The following is an 18,937-nucleotide window of genomic DNA, read 5'->3' as shown; positions in this document are numbered from 1 at the left end:
AATGCTAAAGAAGGAAAAAATCGCAATAGACCGATCAACATCGATGTCTTAAAAACCATATGAAAGATTACCGATATTAAAAAATCATAAACCATCTTTCTTGATACACTCTTCTAGCATCAATGCAAAAATATTCTAGCATAATGTTTATCAAGTTTATGGATGAACAAACAAAAAAAATACTTATTTTTATGTTCTACATATGCTTAAAAAATGTTATCTTATTTCATCAATGATTCATATATCACTTTATCCACACAAAAAAGGATTTATATGCCTGCATAATTCCAATTTTAGTGTGAATGTCTCCAATTAAAAGACGAAGTAATATACTTACATCAACAAAAACTCATATCATATATGTCTTCTTGAATGACACCTCAAATCAACAAAAATGCAAATCATCTCCACAAAAACTGAATAGAGGAATAATTGAGAGATTAAGAGAGATTGTTATGTTTAAACAATGTTACCTTATTTCATCAAGAATTCATATGCTATTTTATCCACACAAAAAATATTCATATGCCTATATAATTTCAGCTTTAGTGTGAATGTCTCTGATTAAAAGACGAAATACTATACTTACATAAGCAAAAATTCATACCATGATGTGTCTTATTGAATGACGCCTCAAATCAACAAAAATACAAATCGCCTCCACAAAATTATAATTGAATAGAGAGGAAGAATTGAGAGATTAATAGATAGATTATCATAGAGGTATACCATGAAGAGAAGATGAAAAATTATAACTGAAAAAAGAGAAATAATGAGAATTAAAAGATCAGTTATTAGAGAGAACATGAGTAGGTTGAAGTAATTAGTGAATATCAAAAATAAAAAATAAATATTGAGGTGAGAAAAGCTTGAGAAAAGGAGAAAAATGATAAAACATTTTCTAGCTTTGAGAAGAGACCACGTCATTGCACGTGCTTTCTTCTTTAATATATATATATATATGTCTCCGATTAAAAGACGAAATACTATAGTTACATAAGCAAAAACTCATACCATGATTTGTCTTATTGAATGACGACTCAAATCAACAAAAATACAAATCGCTTCCACAAAATTATAACTGAATAGAGAGAAAGAATTGAGAGATTAATAGATAGATTATCATAGAAGTATATCATGAAAAGAAGATGAAAAATTATAACTGAAAAGAGAGAAATAATGATAGTTAAAGATCAATTATTAGAGGGAACATAAGTAGGTGAGAAAAGCTTGAGAAAATGAGAGAAAAGATAAAACATTTTCTAGCTTTGAGAAAATACCACGTCATTGCATGTGATTATAACCGAAAAGAGAGAAATAATGAGAGTTAAAGATCAATTATTAAAGGGAACATGAGTAGGTGAGAAAAGCTTGAGAAAATGAGAGAAATGATAAAGCATTTTCTAGCTTTGAGAAGAGGCCACGTCATTGCACATGGTTTCTTCTTTAATATATATATAGATTTCAATTAATTTATGTTTTTATTATCCTTGTTTTGTAATTGGCACTTTAATATTTTTGTTTTTTAGCGTTGACCCGACGCGTCAAGAGTACTTGTCTGTTTTCCTTCAAATGGTTCAATCCATTTCTAACCCATTTCAGATTGAGCACGAATCTAATCATTTAGATCTTCAAACCCCAAGAAATGGCTATGCTTGTAGATCCTCTTCTTTCTGAATCCATTTCTAAACTATTGGAGATCGTTATATCTGTAGCAAAAACCACAGCGAATTTCAAACCCCAACTGGAACAACTCAAAATCACCTTAGAGAGAATTGGACCCATTATTTATGAGATTAGGGAGCTCGATCGGAAACTAGATCGTTCTAAGGAAGAGTCCGAGATGTTCGTATATGAAATCCAAGACGCCAGAAAGCTTGTCCGCAAATGCTTGAAGATCAAGAGGAATTTAATCAAGAGGTTCACTCACTCACTGAAGCTTAAAGATCTGGACCAAAAGCTGTTAAGATTCTTTCAGATTGAAGTTCAGGCGTCTCAGAGTCGAGACATTAAGCAGACGCTGGTAGAAGTGAATCGTGTAAGTGACAGAATGGAAACATTAGCTACGGACGTGAGAAATTTGGGGCAGACACTGAGTAAGAATAGTTCTATGTCGATGTCTTTTAGCAGAGAACATGAAACCACATTAGAACGAGAAAAATTGGGTTGGCGAGTTCCCACACTTCCTAGAGGCATCGTGGCATTTGAGAAGCCACTAGAGAATCTCAAGGCTATGGTTCTTGCTGATAAAATGGATTGCGATGATGGTTCGGTGATGGTTGTTTCTGCTCCCGGTGGATGTGGGAAGACTACTTTGGTCACCATGCTCTGCTATGATGCTGAAATTCAAGGTAACCCATCACATTCATCAATCAATTAATAGCTTCTTTTAACATAATATTACTTCTCTTGGCCAAAGAGTTTGACGGTTTGCTCAATTTTGGAAGAATTTGCTCAAATTAGTTGATAAACTTAACTTCAACTTTGTTTATTGGGCTCATTATCATACCATCTTCAACTGGCAGGAAATTGTTTTCTGTTGGTCCTTTTCCCACATTTTCAGAAAACATTTGAGATTTCAGAACTATATTACATTGCAAATTAAAGCTTCTGACCCATGAAGTTGCCACCTCAATATATCTACACATTTATGGGCATAACCACTATGCTGCTAACACTAATTTGGAGAACCTAGATGTCTTAAGACCCTGCCTCTGGTCAACTTGACCTAATAGAATCACAGTGTGGTCCCGTGGCTGTTTATCCAGACTACCTGTCTAATGGTTGTCCAGTTTGATTGAGTCTGTTTACTCTATTAGGATCATACTTTGTAAATCGTCCTTCTCATTGTCACTCTTTTTTAGGCAAAAAAAAGAACTCTTTGTTTAGCTGATGACCGAAACCAATTTTGTAAATTCCTACTTCAATTAACATATTAGTTTCATCATGTTTGTTCAATGGTATTCTCTTTGTCCCATAATTATAGTCCACTTTCCAAATTTATATAGTTTCGAATATATTTGGTCATTTGAACACTAAATGACACCAACTTTTAGGATCTTAATGTATATGGAGTATTAATTAGTCTTGCTAGCTTGATACTGACGTTACTTACTCTTGATCAGCCAAATTTGGGGAGAGGATCTTCTTTGTGACAGTTTCAGAAACACCCAACTTCTTGGTATTTGTCAATGATCTCTTAAATCCAAATTCTTTCGCTCAGCAAGCTCAGTCTCAAATTGGTACCGCGAATGCAAAGCAAAACAGTATCGAAGATACAAAGAATAAGTTGGAGAACTTTTTGCGTGAGAAGGTTTCAGGTCCTCTACTTCTAGTACTAGATGATGTCTGGTCTGATTCATTTATTGAAAACTTTGCATTCAATATCACTGGATACACAATTCTGGTTACATCTAGGATGGTCTTTCCGAAACATGATATGTTTCAATTTGACCCTTTGAGCGATGAAGATGCCAAGATTCTCTTTCACCGCTCAGCATTTCCTGAAGGGAGGAGACCTAGGCCTACTATTCACAAGGATCTTGTGAATCAGGTATAGTATGTTTATTTTTCAAATAAATATAATGCTTCTTTTACTACTTTGGGATAAAGGCTTTGGGGATGTTCAGTAATGGCTTATTCGGTCAGCCAAAAACAGTCATGGATTCAGCCATTTGTCCTACCCTTTATTCCATATATACCCTCCTCACTTTTCAAGTCTTGTCCATATTTACTCAACCTTTTGTGTGTTTGTCACTTCATGTATATGTATGTATATACATACATACATGTGAGTATATTATATTAATAAATATAATATATAAATTATATTCTAAAAGAAAATAATATAACCTTCTATTTAAAAATGGCTAATGCATGAAATAACAACCTACTTTCATGAATTATCTTATTATAGCATTGTAAGAGGTTACCCATTGCTATAATGGGTAGATTTTACAATGCTATAATAAGGAGATTTATGAAAGTAGGGTTGTTGTTTCATGCATTTAACCCTTTAAGAAACCCTTAAATCTTTCAAAATCAACCATTGAACTTATATATCAAACTGTAATTTTAATCAGTGTTAATATAGACTAAGGGGTAAAATAGTAATTCAAACTATTTCTTTAGCACAACAACGGAGCAACAATTTGGCCGAATCCATACAGTCAACTAAATTCATATAGATAGCTTCACGCATAACGTGCTTAATGAAAAACCAACCGAACAACCCCTTAGTTGAGTTTTGTTTTTAAAGGGTGACCATAGTACAACCATGATCCTCGACTTTGCTTAAGATGGGGAGGTAGTCTTTCTACACTGGTTTTCCCATGAATTCAGCAAGCAGACTGTGTTTTGGCTTTTTACTCAACATATTCCAATCACAAAGGAATAATTTTACAATTGGTTGCTCCATGGTTCAACCCTAATTGTACACTTATGATATAACCCTTAATTGTGATGATTTTTTTTTCTTCATAATTCGTGTAACAAATGGTCAATTCTTCTTATTTAAAGACTAATATCTTTCTAAACCTTCTATGTAGATGGTAAAATGTTGTAAGAAACACCCACTCACCCTTTCGGTGGTCGGCAGTTCCTTGGATGGGAAAGATGAGACAGCTTGGAGATATATGCTAAAACTATTGTCTCAAGGTCAATCGGTTCTGGATCTAAATGTAGATATACTTAACCGTCTAGAAAGAAGTTTTCAGGCCTTGGATGACAGATTTAAGGAATGTTTCTTGGACTTTGGGTTGTTCCCAGAAGATCAAAGGATTCCGGCTACTGCTCTCTTGAATATGTGGGTGCATTTGTACGAACATGAAGATGACGGCAGTGATACCCTGGCCAAGATATTTGAACTTTCTTACAGAAATCTTGTCAATCTTATGAACATAGGGTATTTGGACTTTCTCTATTACTTTGAATATAAGATTACACACTACATCAAAATTGGGTTTATAGGATGCCAAAATGTCTTAAGAGGGTATTTGGCTGGGGGTATTAGGGGGTAAGGAATGGAATGGAAATGGATATGCAAGTGCTGTTTGGTTCAATATAATGCAATAAATGATTACTTAAAAGTAGGTAATAATCCATACCCTAGTAAATTGGGGGGAGTGAGTTTTCATTCCCCAACATTATCATTCCTTATTGAACCCATTCCCATTTCCATTCTTTCCAAATGAACCAAACGCCCCCTCAGTATTCTAATAGGATATTTTATAGGACTTCAGTTTATAGGATTAAACAATTGTCTGTCTTATGTAAAAGTGTTACAATAAGTTTATACCAACTTTACAAGTTTTTAGGATATTTTTGAAATATAACGTTCCCTTAATTTTATTATGACATGATTTAGAAAGGTATCTTATAAAAATAAGTGTCCTATGAATAGATATGTTCATAGAATACTTCTCCAAAGTGTCCTATAAAAAATTATACGACCCTTTATTTTTAGAAGTGTTCTAAAAAACATGTGAAAACGTCCAATAAACTTGTTGAAACACTCTTACATAGGACACATAATTGTTCGGTCTTATAAACGGAAGTCCTACAAAGCAGTCTATTAAGACACTAGACATTTTTGGCGTCCTATAAACTTAATTTTGTTGCAGTGACACTTTCACTTTTGAGGTGACTTGAACTACTTCTCACCCTTAAAATTAATTTGTAGTTTGAGAAACTATTGATAATAACATTAAGAAGCCTTACTAGATTCGAACTAAAAACTAATGTGCAACTTTTCCCGAATAGGAGGGATTTCAGTTTCATTGTATATTTTCAGATATGTAATTGTCACAACTGTTGTAACTGTTGTAGATCTAATCTCCAAATTGTTTAATAGTCTTAGGAAAGATCCAGGCACAGTTAACTTTTGCGAGCAGCAATTTGTCACACAACACGATTTGCTGAGGCAGCTTGCTATTAACTTGAGTAGCAAAGTAGCCTTAGCACAGAGGACAAGATTGATTATAAGTGCACATGGAGAAGACCTGCCCACATCAATTTCAAAAGTGAAAGAACCTATGCAAGCGCGCATATTGTCGATCTCAACAGGTTTTTTTTCCCTCCCATAAATTTTAAATGGAACCTACTACTCCATTTGTTTCAAAGCTGAAGAACTGCATTTTGACTTTTGAATGGTTTGCTATGATTTTTGACTTGTGATAACAAATACAATGGGTATTTTATATTTTGTTAACAGAACAATATTAATAAAGTAAAAAACTTTTTCATTTGGAGCAATGGGTTATTAATGAATTTATTGTTATAATATGTTTCTTATTAATTGATTAAAATGTGGAATGCAGGAGAGTCGTTTGCCTCGAGATGGTGCAACATGGAAGTGCCTGAGGTTGAAGTTTTAGTGTTGAACCTGATGTCAAAGACCTACACTTTACCCTACTTCTTCGAGAAAATGCAAAAATTAAAGGTTCTAAACGTCACAAACTATGGTTTATACCCAACGGAGTTTGAGAATTTTCATCTTCTTGGTTGTTTATCCAATCTAACAAGGATTAGGCTTGAACGTGTTACAATATCTTCCTTGAGTGGACCCACTTTAGCTCTGGTAAACTTGCAGAAAATATCTTTCATAATGTGCAAAATAGGCAATGCTTTTGAGAAACTCAGCAGTGAACACCCCAACATCTGGCCAAGACTAGTTGAAATCGAGATGGATTATTGCCAAGATTTATTGGAATTCCCAGCGATATTGTGCAGCAGCGTCCACCTTAAGAATGTAAGCATCACCAACTGCAATGAGATGTGTGGAATTTCTGAAGAATTTGGTAAGTTGACTAGTTTGGAAACACTGAGTCTTTGTTCTTGTACAAAACTAGAAAAGTTGCCTGAATCAGTCACAAGACTTGAAAAGCTAAGTATTGTTGACATTTCTGATTGCTTAAGCTTGAGCGAGTTGCCAAAAGAGATAGGAAAGTTAAGTGGTCTACGAACGATTAACATGAAGGGTTGTACAGGAGTACATGAGATACCGACATCTGTAAAGGAGCTATCTAACACACAAGTTATCTGCAACGAAGAAATATCGTACCAATGGCAGGATTTCAGTAATGTGGAGGTAATTGTGGTGGAAGAAGATAGATTAGAATCCCTTATGAGAATCATTTGAAATGCAAATATATCCTTGTATTATGTTCTTTATTGGACATGATGTTATGACACAACATCATATTGTTTGTATAAATGTCACTTGATGAGTTTGTGAAAAACAGAACCATGGACATCGCAACTCGAGATTTCTTTAGTGTCATGATAACATCTCTTCTGTTGTTTTAGTGTTGAAAGAGTTGGACAACCTTTGAACAGTAAAACAACAAAAGACTTTTTCTAATAATATAAAAATAAGAAACCCAATAATTATGATGATGGAGTACAAAAGACTTTTCCCTTGTATTTTGCACAAAATTATTTGAATTCATGACTTTCGAATCAAAAAGTGTCACCTTACCAAATAATTTGTCTGGTTTCTGGTCACAATAAAGTTTTCCAAGATCTAGCTTGTAGAGGTGTAGTTTCAGATATCGATAATAATCAAGTGATTTTGTTGTCCCAAGGCTGCAGCCCATGCCATGCAGGATGCCGAAGCGTCTTCACTGGAATGCCATGCAACACGACCCCATATCGTCGAGGTCTTCTAGGATTTGATGACTTGTACCATTTGCAAGGTCGGTTGTACATCCTTTAAAACGAAATCTCAATATAGCTATAATATACGAAAAGAATAACGGTAATTCCAAATATGCTGGTGAAACAAAAAGAACACAGTTTCTTACAAATTTCAACTATATTTCTATTATAGTTTGTCCTAAAATAAGTATTCACTATATGTCTATTTTCTAATTCTATCTTTAATTATGAGATGGAGAAAAACTATCTCCTAATATTAAGGGTAAAACTGTCTTTTACTCGCTGAAAAAGGTGTAGACATTCTTGTACAATTTTCATTGTGGACATATATTTTGGGACGGAGATCGTAGTTCTTTAACATATATTCTTTTCGTATTTACTCAAAATATTACAACTCTATTTATACTCGTTTTCACCATGACAAATCCTACAAATTCATGGTAAATAAATTGAAAAACAGAATGTGTAACGGCAACATCAAAACAGGAGCTTTGGGTACAAAAACTGTCATATAACTTATTGAAAACTAGACATAAAAGATCTTTAACTTCATAGGTCATACCAACATAACATTTACCCCTCCAGTCAAAGTCAACCTGAATGTGTTTGGGTTTAGACTTCTAACAGTTGGTTGACAGATGTTTGTAGATCAGCTAGGTTGTAAACTTATTGTAAGAGCAGCAATTTGTCACACAACACAGGTTGCTATTGAAGAGATGTTATCATGACACTAAAGAAATCTCGAGTTGCGATATCCATGGTTCTGTTTTTCACAAACTCAGCAAGTGACATTTATACAAACAACATACATCAAGTCCAATAAAGAACATAATACAAGGATAGATTTGCATTACAAGTGTGGATTTCAAATGATTCTCATAAGGGATTCTAATCTATCTTCTTCCACCACAATTACCTCCACATTACAGAAATCCTGCCATTGGTACGATATTTCTTCGTTGCAGATAACTTGTGTGTTAGATAGCTCCTTTGCAGATGTTGGTATCTCATGTACTCCTGTACAACCCTTCATGTTAATCTTACGTAGACCACCTAACTTTCCTATCTCTTCTGGCAACTCGGTCAAGCTTAAACAATCAGAAATGTCAACGATGCTTAGCTTTTCAAGTCTTGTGACTGATTCAGGCAACTTTTCCAGTTTTGTACAAGAACAAAGACTCAGTGTTTCCAAACTAGTCAAATTACCAATTTCTTCAGGAAGTTCACACATCTCATTGCAGTTGGTGATGCTCATCCTCTTAAGGTGGACACTGCTGCACAATATCGATGGGAACCCCACTAAATCTTGGCAATAATCCATCTCAATTTCAACTAGTCCTGGCCAGGTGTTGGAGCTGAGTTCCTCAAAAGCATTGCCTATTTTGCACATTATGAATGATACTTTCTGCAAGTTTATCAGACCTAATGTGGATCCACTCAAGGAAGATATTGCAACGCGTTCAAGTCTAATCCTCATTAGATTGGATAAACAGCCAAGAAGATGGAAATTCTTGAATTCCGTTGGGTATAAACCATAGTTTGTGACATTTAGAATCTTTAACTTTTGCATTTCCTTCAAGAAATGGGGTAAGGCATACATCTTCGACATCAAGTTCAATACAAGAACTTCAACCTCAGGGACTTTGATGTTGCACCATCTTGAGGCGAATGACTCTCCTGCAATCAACATTTTAATTGGATACCGATAATACCAATAAATTCATTATCTCAAACAAACAAGATTTTTACTTGTGAAGTCGTAACGATGATTCTTTGTAGTCAAGATTAATATTTGTTTTTCAAATGCAAAACCAGCATTTTTTCTGTACGTTATATTTGTTATCACAGGTAAAAGAATCAACCTGTCGAAATTGACAATATGCGGGCTTCCATAGGTTCTTGCATTTGCGAAATTGAATCAGGCAGGTCCTCTCCTTGTGCATTTATAATCAATCTTATCCGGTGTGCTATGGGTAGCTTGCCACTCAAGTTAATAGCAAGCTGCCTAAGCAAATCGTGTTGTGTGACATATTGCTGCTCACAGTAGTTAACTATTGAGCCTGGATCTTTCCTAAGACTATAAACAATTTAAGGATTAGGCCTACAACAATTGCACATTCAGTGTAGAAAAAGAACTCGAAATCCATCCTATTTAAGAAAAGTTGTACACTAGCTTTTAGTTCAAATCTAATAAGCCTTAATGTCGTTTTTAGTAGTTCCTCAAACTTCGAAGACTCCACGTTAAATTTAAGGGTGAGAAGATGTTCATGTCACCTCAAAAGTGGAAGTGTCACTACAACAAAATCGGGTTTATAAGACACCAAAAATGTTTAGGTACCTAATAGACTGCCTCGTAAGACTTGAGATTATAGGATCACACAATCGTGCGTGCTACATAAAAGTGTTAAAATAAGTTTATAGGACGCTTTTGGAAGTTTTAACAAGTTTTTTAGGACACTTTTGAACTAAAACTTCATCTGTTTTGGATGACATCATTTGAAAAGATGTCTTATAAAAACAATTGTCCTATAAAAAGATGTGTTCATAGGGCAATTCTCCAAAGTGTCCTATAAAAAAACTAATATGACATTTTACTTTAAAAGTGTCCTAACGAAACTTGTAATGATGTTCAAACGCGTCCTATAAACTTATAATAACATTTTTACATAGGACTTACAATTGTCCGGTCCTATAAACGTAAGACCTATAAGGTAGTCTATTAGAACACATAGCATCCTATAAACCAAAGTAATAGAGAAAGTTCAAATACCCTGTTCTCATAAGAGTGACAAGATTTCTGTAGGAAAGTTCAAATATCTTGGCGAGGGTATCATTGCCTTTATCATCATGGTTGTACAAATGCACCCATATATTCAAGAGAACACTAGCCGGGATCCTTTGATCTTCTACGAATAGCCCAAAGTCCAAAAAGCATTCCTTGAATTTGTTATCCAAGGCATCAAAGCTTGTTTCTAAACGCTTAAGTATTTCCTCATTTAGATCCAGAACCGAATGACCTCGAGACAATTCTTTTAGCATTTGTCTCCAGATTGACTCATCTTTCCCATTTAATGAACCACCGACCACAAAAAGGGTGAGGGGGTGTTTCTTACAACATGTTACCATCTGTACAGAAGAGTTAGAGACATATTAGTCCTAAAACCACGAGACAGACAAAGCAAAAGAGCTAGAAAAGAAGCATTACTTCTTTAGCCAGTGAAAGTATTTTGTTGTGTTCGTTATTCATGTCGACTTTAATGATACTTTAATGTCATACACACACATACACATATGTGTGTCTGTAAATGACCAGAAGGTCAATTGTTTTGAGTCATGAGAACTCCGAAACAGCCTTCTTGCACAATACTAGGAAGCTTCATATAGAGGCTTAACTCCCCATATTACTTGCAAGTACAGAACAGAACTAACCCATTATCCGGAAGTATTTGAAAGAAGTCTTGTATATATATATATATGAAGGATTGAACATATGGTTACCTGATCCACAAGATGCTCATCAATACTAGGAGTAGGTTTCCTCTTGTATTCAGTAAATGCCGAGTGGCAAAAGAGAGTCTTGGCATCTTCATCGCTCAAAGGGTCAAATTTGAACACATGATATTTTGTAATGACCATCCTAGAAGTGACCACAATTTTGTATCTCCCAATGTCGAACACAAAGTTGTTGATAAATGACTCCGACCACACATCATCTAACACTACAAGTATGGGACTTGGTACTCTCTCGCCCAAAAAGTTCTCCAACTTATTCTTTGCATCTTCACTGCTTTGAAACCCAACTTGCTGACCCAAGGAATTTGGATTTAGGAGATCATTGACAATTACCATGAAGTTGGGTGTTGCAGAAACTGTCACAAAGAAGAGGTTCTCTCCAAATTTCTCTGTGCAAAGATAAGAAACATTAGCACCAAACAAACAAGATAAACTATGTGAAAAGGATGAAAAGGAAGCACAACTGTCTCTAGATGACCAAACCAGTGTTTGCAGCATATATATATGAAGAAAATTTGAGTTTGCAAGTTCATGGTTGGAAGCTTTTGCAATGTTACAGAAATTTTCAAGTCTCAAAAGGGGAAAAGAAGGAACAGAAAACTATCTGCTGCCAGTTGAAGGCTGGTGATTAAAATACCATAATGTTCATTGACCGGAAGCATTTATTAAAGCTGATAATACAAGTTATTGCAGTCAGACTTTACTGGGTTTCAGTTTATATGATTGATAAATGTACCTTGAATTTGAGGATCATTGCATAGCATCTTGGCCAAAGTAGTCTTCCCACACCCACCAGCAGCAGAAACAACCACCACCGAATCATCATCATTATCAGCAATAACCTTAGCCTTGAGCCTTGCTAGTGGCTCATCGAACCCCACTATGTCTTTAGGAAGTTTGGGAACCCTCCAACCCAACTTTTTTCGTTCAATCACTTGTTCCCTTCTCGACAGAGAACATTTCTGTCGCAAATCTTCCAAATTCGAAACCAAACTGTCCATTCTTAGCTTTACAGCTTTCACTTCTAGTAGAGTCTCCTTACCGTCCCTGCATTGATCCGCCTGAGCTTCAAGTTGAAACACTCTTAACAACTTGTTATTGACATCTTTTAGCTTCAGCGAGTGAGTGAACTTCTTAAAATAATTCCACTTGATTTTCAAGCATTTATTGACAAGATCTTCTGCCTTTTTGATTATAGATGTGAACATCGTGGAATCTTGCTCTGGACGATCTAATTCCCGATTCAGCTTCGTTATCTCATCAACCTTAGATGTTATTCTCTGTAAGGTGATACTGAGTTGCTCCAGTTGGGGTTTGAAATCGGCTGTTGTTGTTGCTACAAATATTACGGCATCAGAGAGTTTAGAAATCGGTTCGGAAAGGAAATCCGCCATTTCCTGTGATTAAAGCTGAACTGCCAAACTCTTGTGTACAGATTCTGCAACGATGAAATATGTTTTGCAGAAAACTATCAGAGATTGAGTGGGTCGGTTGGATTCGAAACTCTTGGAGGAAATACAGAAATTGGGTTGTCGACACAAGGTTGACTTCGTAAAATTCAGGTCACAGGAACGCGTCTGTTAAAAAAGGCGCGGTGTGCGATCTGACTTTTTTTTTTTAATAATATTTTTGAAGTTATATGTTTTCTACTTTACATTTTACATTTTCCTAAATTTATTTAATCATTAAACATAAAGTAACTTATTTTTTTAAGTAATCATTTAAATATACATTAAGTCAGAGGTTCTTCGGTTCGTTTTTTATTAAAACCTGTATGGATATAGTTGTCTTTATTGATATAGTTGTTTGTATATTAACAAATAAATTGTTGTTCGATTGTTGTGATAAACAGTGAATGTCAAAAATGATTATTTTACCCCTAGTCTTTATTTTTGTCTGAGTAAAACACACTTTGATAAAAATGTTGAACAAATGACTTTTTAATTGTAATTTTTTGCGTTACATCAGGTACCCATAACAAGAACAACTCTAGATCAAATGAAGCTAAAATGTTGAATCAAATAAAATCCCAATTCCTCTCTCTCTCTTGTTTGTTTGTCTATGGCGGAGGGTTTTGAACCATACCACATCCCACAACAAAGCAGAAGGGAGAAGTTGAGGGCTGTAACTACTGGTTACGTTGGAGATCTGCTTCATTTATATGATCAATCGTCCTTCATCTCTTTCTGTCCTAATCTCTTGTCCAAGCAACTATTCAACATCACCTGTTTGACGACGTCGGAGATTTTCTTGTGTATAAACTGGAGCCACTGGCTTTATCTCTTTCTTCCCACAATGGAACTTATCCTCTGCAAAAGTATGAGTCTACTAGTTTAGATTGTTGTTGGACTGTGGTGATGACGCTTGGTCCGTACACATGCTATGCTTCGATTTTGAAAGGATCCAAGTTCCCGAAGCCGGCGCAGCAGTTGTTGGATGAAATTTGTGATGTGGGTTTTGGCGTTGATGACAGATCCTCCTTCATTGAAAGTCGAAGGGTTGAACACGAAGGGGAAAGGATGCTGGGGGAGGGGTAGTTGGAGGAAATTCAATGGCTGAATACAAAGGATATAAGTTCTGTAGCTGAGCGATTCAGCCATGGACTGACCAAATAAGCCCATACCGAGCAACTAGATATGACTATGCGAATAAGCCATATAGCTTATACAACACATTAAGCCGCAACCGAACAACCCTTTAGTTTATAAGATAACTCATAAGCTACTTGAAATAGTTTATAAAAACTTTTTTGACACTTTCTTTTTCCAATTTTGACCATGATTAACATTAATTATTAATTATAAAAAATATTAATTATTCATAATTACCAACTTATAGTAATTAAAATCTATTAATTAATTTGTTTTAATTAACATAATATATTATTAGAAATTTGTTTTTAACTATATTATTAGAAATTTATTTTAATTATAGTATGAAATATTTGTAATTGAATATTGTTTCAATGTCTTTTTGGTTATTTTACATGCTTATAAGCTAGCTGGTTTTTGTCAAACATAATTTATTAATCAGTTAGCTTATCATCTAACTTAAAAGTCATCAACTAGTTTGTCAAACATATCCTTAATCATATCAGTGACGGTTTCATAAATTTATTTAATTATATCAATCACGGTTTCGTAAATTGATGTATGTCATGTACTTACTCACGATTGAAATATAGTTAAAAAATTATACTTCTAAATATTATTTTATATATTTAATCAAGATTATTTTTCATAATAAGTAGTTCACAAGTCCCTCTGAAACAAAATGCACTAAATATCAATTGCTTTTATTTTTTAAGAATGAAAAGTTTTACTGTAACAGAGATGGCTAAAAATCGTTCTTGGTTCCGGTGTCAAAAACTATTCTTGTAATCGGTCCCGACAAAAAATCCAAGACCCTGCTAAGGTTTGGCAAAACCAGTTAAGAGAAATAGTCTGGGCCGTGTCCGAATCGGTCCCATTTTTTTTAAAACCGTTCTTTTACATATAATTTTTTTGAAATTTTTTAAAGAATACAAAAAATAATTTTAATACACTTTAAAATATGTAATTAGTTTGTTAAAGAGATGAGAAGTAGGAGTTGTTAAAAATCGAAATCGAATACAAGCCAAAATCACGAATTATAGCGAGAATTGTAAACGTTTTTTGCGTTTGTAAGTTGGTATCTTCCCCTGTTCACCATATGACTTATATATCATGTATAGATGGTCAATGGATAAAAAACGGTCATAGGACCGTTCCAACGGCTATAAAAAACAGTAACACTTTTTGAAAAAATCGAGTCGGACCCATAACCGGTCCCAAAATAGGTCCCGTTCCGGGCCATGCCTTGTTTTTTTTATCAAAAGCGCAACCGGTCCTTAACTAGGCGTCCCGAACTGGTCTCAATCAATCCCAGGCCGGTTCAGTCCCGGCCCTGGCCCGCCTATTGCCCATCTCTACTCTAACCATTGTAAATAGAATTAAGGCGACAAGGTTGTAACCCAAACAAGACATGAATGGATATACAAGAAAATACAAAACCTTTGTGATTCTTAATGGTTGTTTTTATCAAATGCATATCTGAACTTAAACACATATTTAGCTCTTGTAAAAACTTTATAAGCTAGAGTGTGGAGAAAACACATTACCTTGCCAAAGATTTGTCAGTTATCACCAGCGGCTGAATAACTGCATTTTTCCTCCTAATTTCTCGTTCTTGACCTTATTCAATACGATAAAAATGCATATATTGGATGTGTTGGGTTTTAAAGTAAACTTGTAACCATTTTAAGTCAACGGTAACCAATCCATAGTTAAAATACCATAACCCATAGTTGACCCTGTTGAATTATCACCAAAAGTAATAAAAGGACCTCTTACTGACACGAAGTCCTTGAGCAGGGAAATATAACCAGTCATATGCCCTGAACATCCACTGTCCAAGTACCATATTTGGGTATGACCTAGTCCCTATAATTTTTAGAGAGATTACTGATAAACTACCCCATAGGATTATGGTTTTCTCAGAATAAGAGGAATAAAATGTGATACTGAGGATCCTGGTAAAGAAGACATTTTTTAAGTTTTGCTAAGAGAAATAAGAGATGTACCTGACATAGATTCTTTAAAGAAGTTGAAGAAGAGATTTATGAACTCTTTTTGTCAGATAGACCAAGTTCGGAAAGATAAACCATAAAACATTTGTTTTTGGAATAGATTTTTCTTATAAGAACATGTGTTGTACAAAGATCTTTCGTGAGGAGAGAAAATTATTTTAAAATTAAGAAAAAAGAGTTTAAAGATAATGTACTTTGTTGACCGGTTCAATCATTTAGAGTTGTTAACAAGATTATCGGATATAGCACTATTAAACGAAGACACATAGATTTTGTTTTTGAGATTTATGTCTATTTGTGGAAGAAAGAGGAAAGTTAAGGAATTTGAAGATTTCAGTTTTTTACTACCAGTTTTTTGCATAAGTGAAACAAAATCTGATTCTTTTGATATAGGATGGAGAAAACCTTCTATAGAAAATAGAGACATACAAAATTCTAAAGAAGAAGACATATCTTTTTTTAGTATAGAAACGTATGGATAGAGAGCCAATAATATTGGTTGCGGAAGTCATATCGGATCTTGTTTATGACATTAAACAAACCGTCTGATACCACTTGTTGGTCCTGGAAGGTGATGACTTACACATGAAGTATTTGTAGAAAGGGGGATGAATACAAACACAACAAATTTTCACTTATTTAAGTTTTTGCTCTATAACTTGTATAAAAACAAAGAATTACATATTCGTTGTAGAAGTTAAGAAGGTAAGATACGTGATCCTAAACAATCTGACTATGACAAAGTTGCTAACTAAAAGAGAAGGGGAGAAAGTTTCTCTTTCAGATCTGATAAACAAAAGATTTTCTTTAGAGGATGACGCCAAATTTACTTCAGAAACTTTCAGAAGGATTGTTCTTTCAAAACGAGTGAATTGCAATATATGCCAAGGGTGGCCTTTTATAGCCATCTTTGCATTTAATGTTATATATCCAACTTTTCTATGTGTCTTCTTCTTTTTGGTTGGTCCATGTATCCTAGTACTCTTCAATTCAACATTTGATTTTGATGTAGACACATTTTAAACTTACTCAATCCTTTTAGTATGTCGAGGGAACAGTAAAGCAAACAAAGTACCACTCACATGGTGCCTTTATACTTGTTTAGGCTAACATAATATACATGTTCTCATACTAAGATTAGGAAGGAAGTGAGTTGGACATCTAAACTTGCTAGCCAAGTTTGTACTTTGCAATCCGGCTTTCCAGTAGTAGTATTATCAGACTACTAGTTGACTCTTTATCTTGTACTGATCTTTTATCGGCTATATGACAAACTAATCACCTTTGGTGACAATATTGACCTCACTTCAACTAGTCTTAGATTTTGCTAAAGGCATTTTTCTTTTTGATCAACACATATAACTAGAAGACTTTTATAAGTAAAAATCCTACCTTTGTCTATATCCAAAAAGTAAGCTACAATTCAGAACCAGGTCATAGACATTATGAAGTTTACTTCAGATATAAATGGATAGGTGTAACACCCCATTCCACATTTTCATATAATCCACTTATTTCATATAACATGAAATAAAATAATTACACACTGGTCCCAAATTATACAAATTGATACATTCAAAAGTAGCTAGAAATTATTCGTTTATATAAAGTACATGACTTGCATATAACAATTTTTCAGATACATGCATACGGTCAGCTTCAAAAACTCCACAGACATAAATCGATAATAATTCCCTTCACATATTCCCCTTTCCTTTACCTTCCACCGGTGCCCCACATGTAATGCACATTTTTTTAACACAAAATGAGGGTTATACCGCAAGGTCTAGTGAGTAGTCCCTTATTTGCAATTACGGGGTGAAAATCACCAAAACACTTTATGGACTTTGAAACGACAATATACAAATATCAATTAATGACATCATACTTATTTTGTCACCACATATAGATGAGACAACCCCATTTTACCTCATTAAACAACATAATAATCAATTTGTCGCATCAAACCAACTTGTCGCATCACCCTGATACAATAACATATTTTTGTCTGATTATACACATGTGATAACCCCGTTGTCGCATCTGAAGGATGCGATAATCATTTTCCTCGCATCTCATTGATGCGATAACCCAATCTTGTCGCATCACAAAGTTGCGATAACCACCACTTGTCGCATCTCATTGATGCGATAAACATAACTTCTCGCATCACAACAATGCAATAAACCCATCATGTCGCATCATAAGGATGCAATATAATAACACTTCAATTTCAATCCCAATTTCATCGCATCATACATATGCGATAAAAATCAATGCCATTGTATCAGAAAGATGTGAAACCATAACCCATGATCAAAAGATCATCATTTCCAGAGATTGATTATGCCACCCTTATCCCAATATACCCAAATCCTGATAATGTCACCCTTATTACAACCTTATTATGTCACCCTTATTAACAAATAGTACTCAACTCCTGATTATGTCATCCTTATTACAATTAGTTGATAATAACAAATCAAAACTCAAAGTTATGCTAATAAATAGCATATAATCATCAAATACCCAAGTATGAAACCATACAGTTTCTTCATCAAAAAGCAAATAAAATGATGCTTTGTAAATAAAACTCACATTGTAAACACAGTAGATTGCAAGTATAAACAACAATGAAAATAAGATGAAATTACGTATCAAGTCTTCTTCTTCCTTCTGTTTTTCTTAGAACCAGAGAACAAAGCTACCAACTTCTTACTCCTCTTATCACTTTAAAATAAAACAAAAATATATGGCTTTTTAAATAAGAGGCGGTGTGAAGTTTAAGATGCTTTAAGCATATTTTCAAAGCAACCCCTCAACTTATAGTCATTATTCAAAATCCATTCCAAACTGTCAAATCAAAATAAACCCGGTCATCACAATAGGTGGTGAATGCTTGATTATTTATCCCATGATTAAATCAATCGAATCAAGATATTTCATATGAAGAAATGCCAACTATATATATTCAAAATAATCATGAATCTAAAGTATGCAAGGACATCAAATGATAAGGATAGATGGGATATCCGATTGATGTTATTTCATCGGATATGGACCCAGTAACAAGGAAAACAAGAATGTTTATTTTCTAAGTGTTTCGATCGGATGTCTATTAGTATTATATACAAAACCGATGGTTAGGCTCAACAATCTCCC

The 18,937-nt window shown here is 34.4% G+C and overlaps 2 protein-coding genes across 2 annotated transcripts; one reads left to right on the top strand and one right to left on the bottom strand.

Annotated features, from left to right (window-relative positions):
• Window positions 1-1,631: 1,631 nt before the first annotated feature.
• On the top strand, window positions 1,632-7,258 carry LOC112501012 (probable disease resistance protein At5g66900). The gene is made up of 5 exons (XM_025104643.1): window positions 1,632-2,351; window positions 3,126-3,553; window positions 4,548-4,903; window positions 5,852-6,063; window positions 6,318-7,258. The coding sequence occupies exons 1-5, from the start codon at window positions 1,646-1,648 to the stop codon at window positions 7,136-7,138; spliced, it is 2,523 nt and encodes an 840-aa protein (XP_024960411.1). The 5' UTR covers window positions 1,632-1,645; the 3' UTR covers window positions 7,139-7,258.
• Window positions 7,259-7,552: 294 nt separating this feature from the next.
• Window positions 7,553-12,700, bottom strand: LOC112500755 (probable disease resistance protein At5g66900). The gene is made up of 5 exons (XM_025104328.1): window positions 11,906-12,700; window positions 11,155-11,558; window positions 10,427-10,782; window positions 9,519-9,733; window positions 7,553-9,333 (listed from the first exon to the last, which is right to left on the bottom strand). Exons 1-5 carry the CDS (start codon window positions 12,561-12,563, stop codon window positions 8,522-8,524), a joined length of 2,445 nt encoding a protein of 814 aa, XP_024960096.1. The 5' UTR covers window positions 12,564-12,700; the 3' UTR covers window positions 7,553-8,521.
• Window positions 12,701-18,937: the final 6,237 nt, after the last annotated feature.

Source organism: Cynara cardunculus (assembly GCF_001531365.2).
Source record: "Cynara cardunculus var. scolymus isolate 2C chromosome LG 17, CcrdV1, whole genome shotgun sequence".
Taxonomy (NCBI): Eukaryota; Viridiplantae; Streptophyta; class Magnoliopsida; order Asterales; family Asteraceae; genus Cynara; species Cynara cardunculus.
The sequence above is the reverse complement of the archived record's forward strand: the minus strand, read 5'-3'. Positions and strand labels throughout refer to the sequence as shown.

What these genes read in the sequence shown, in the direction of transcription:
- LOC112501012 (XM_025104643.1), top strand. Translation starts at nt 1,646, where the DNA reads ATGGCTATGCTTGTAGATCCTCTTCTTTCTGAATCCATTTCTAAACTA. An exon ending in ACAAGGATCTTGTGAATCAG is followed by an intron (nt 3,554 to 4,547) that starts GTATAGTATGTT and finishes CCTTCTATGTAG; the next exon opens with ATGGTAAAATGTTGTAAGAA. An exon ending in GTCAATCTTATGAACATAGG is followed by an intron (nt 4,904 to 5,851) that starts GTATTTGGACTT and finishes ATTGTTTAATAG; the next exon opens with TCTTAGGAAAGATCCAGGCA.
- LOC112500755 (XM_025104328.1), bottom strand. Translation starts at nt 12,563, where the DNA reads ATGGCGGATTTCCTTTCCGAACCGATTTCTAAACTCTCTGATGCCGTA. An exon ending in CAATGATCCTCAAATTCAAG is followed by an intron (nt 11,559 to 11,905) that starts GTACATTTATCA and finishes ATCTTTGCACAG; the next exon opens with AGAAATTTGGAGAGAACCTC. An exon ending in ATGAGCATCTTGTGGATCAG is followed by an intron (nt 10,783 to 11,154) that starts GTAACCATATGT and finishes TCTTCTGTACAG; the next exon opens with ATGGTAACATGTTGTAAGAA.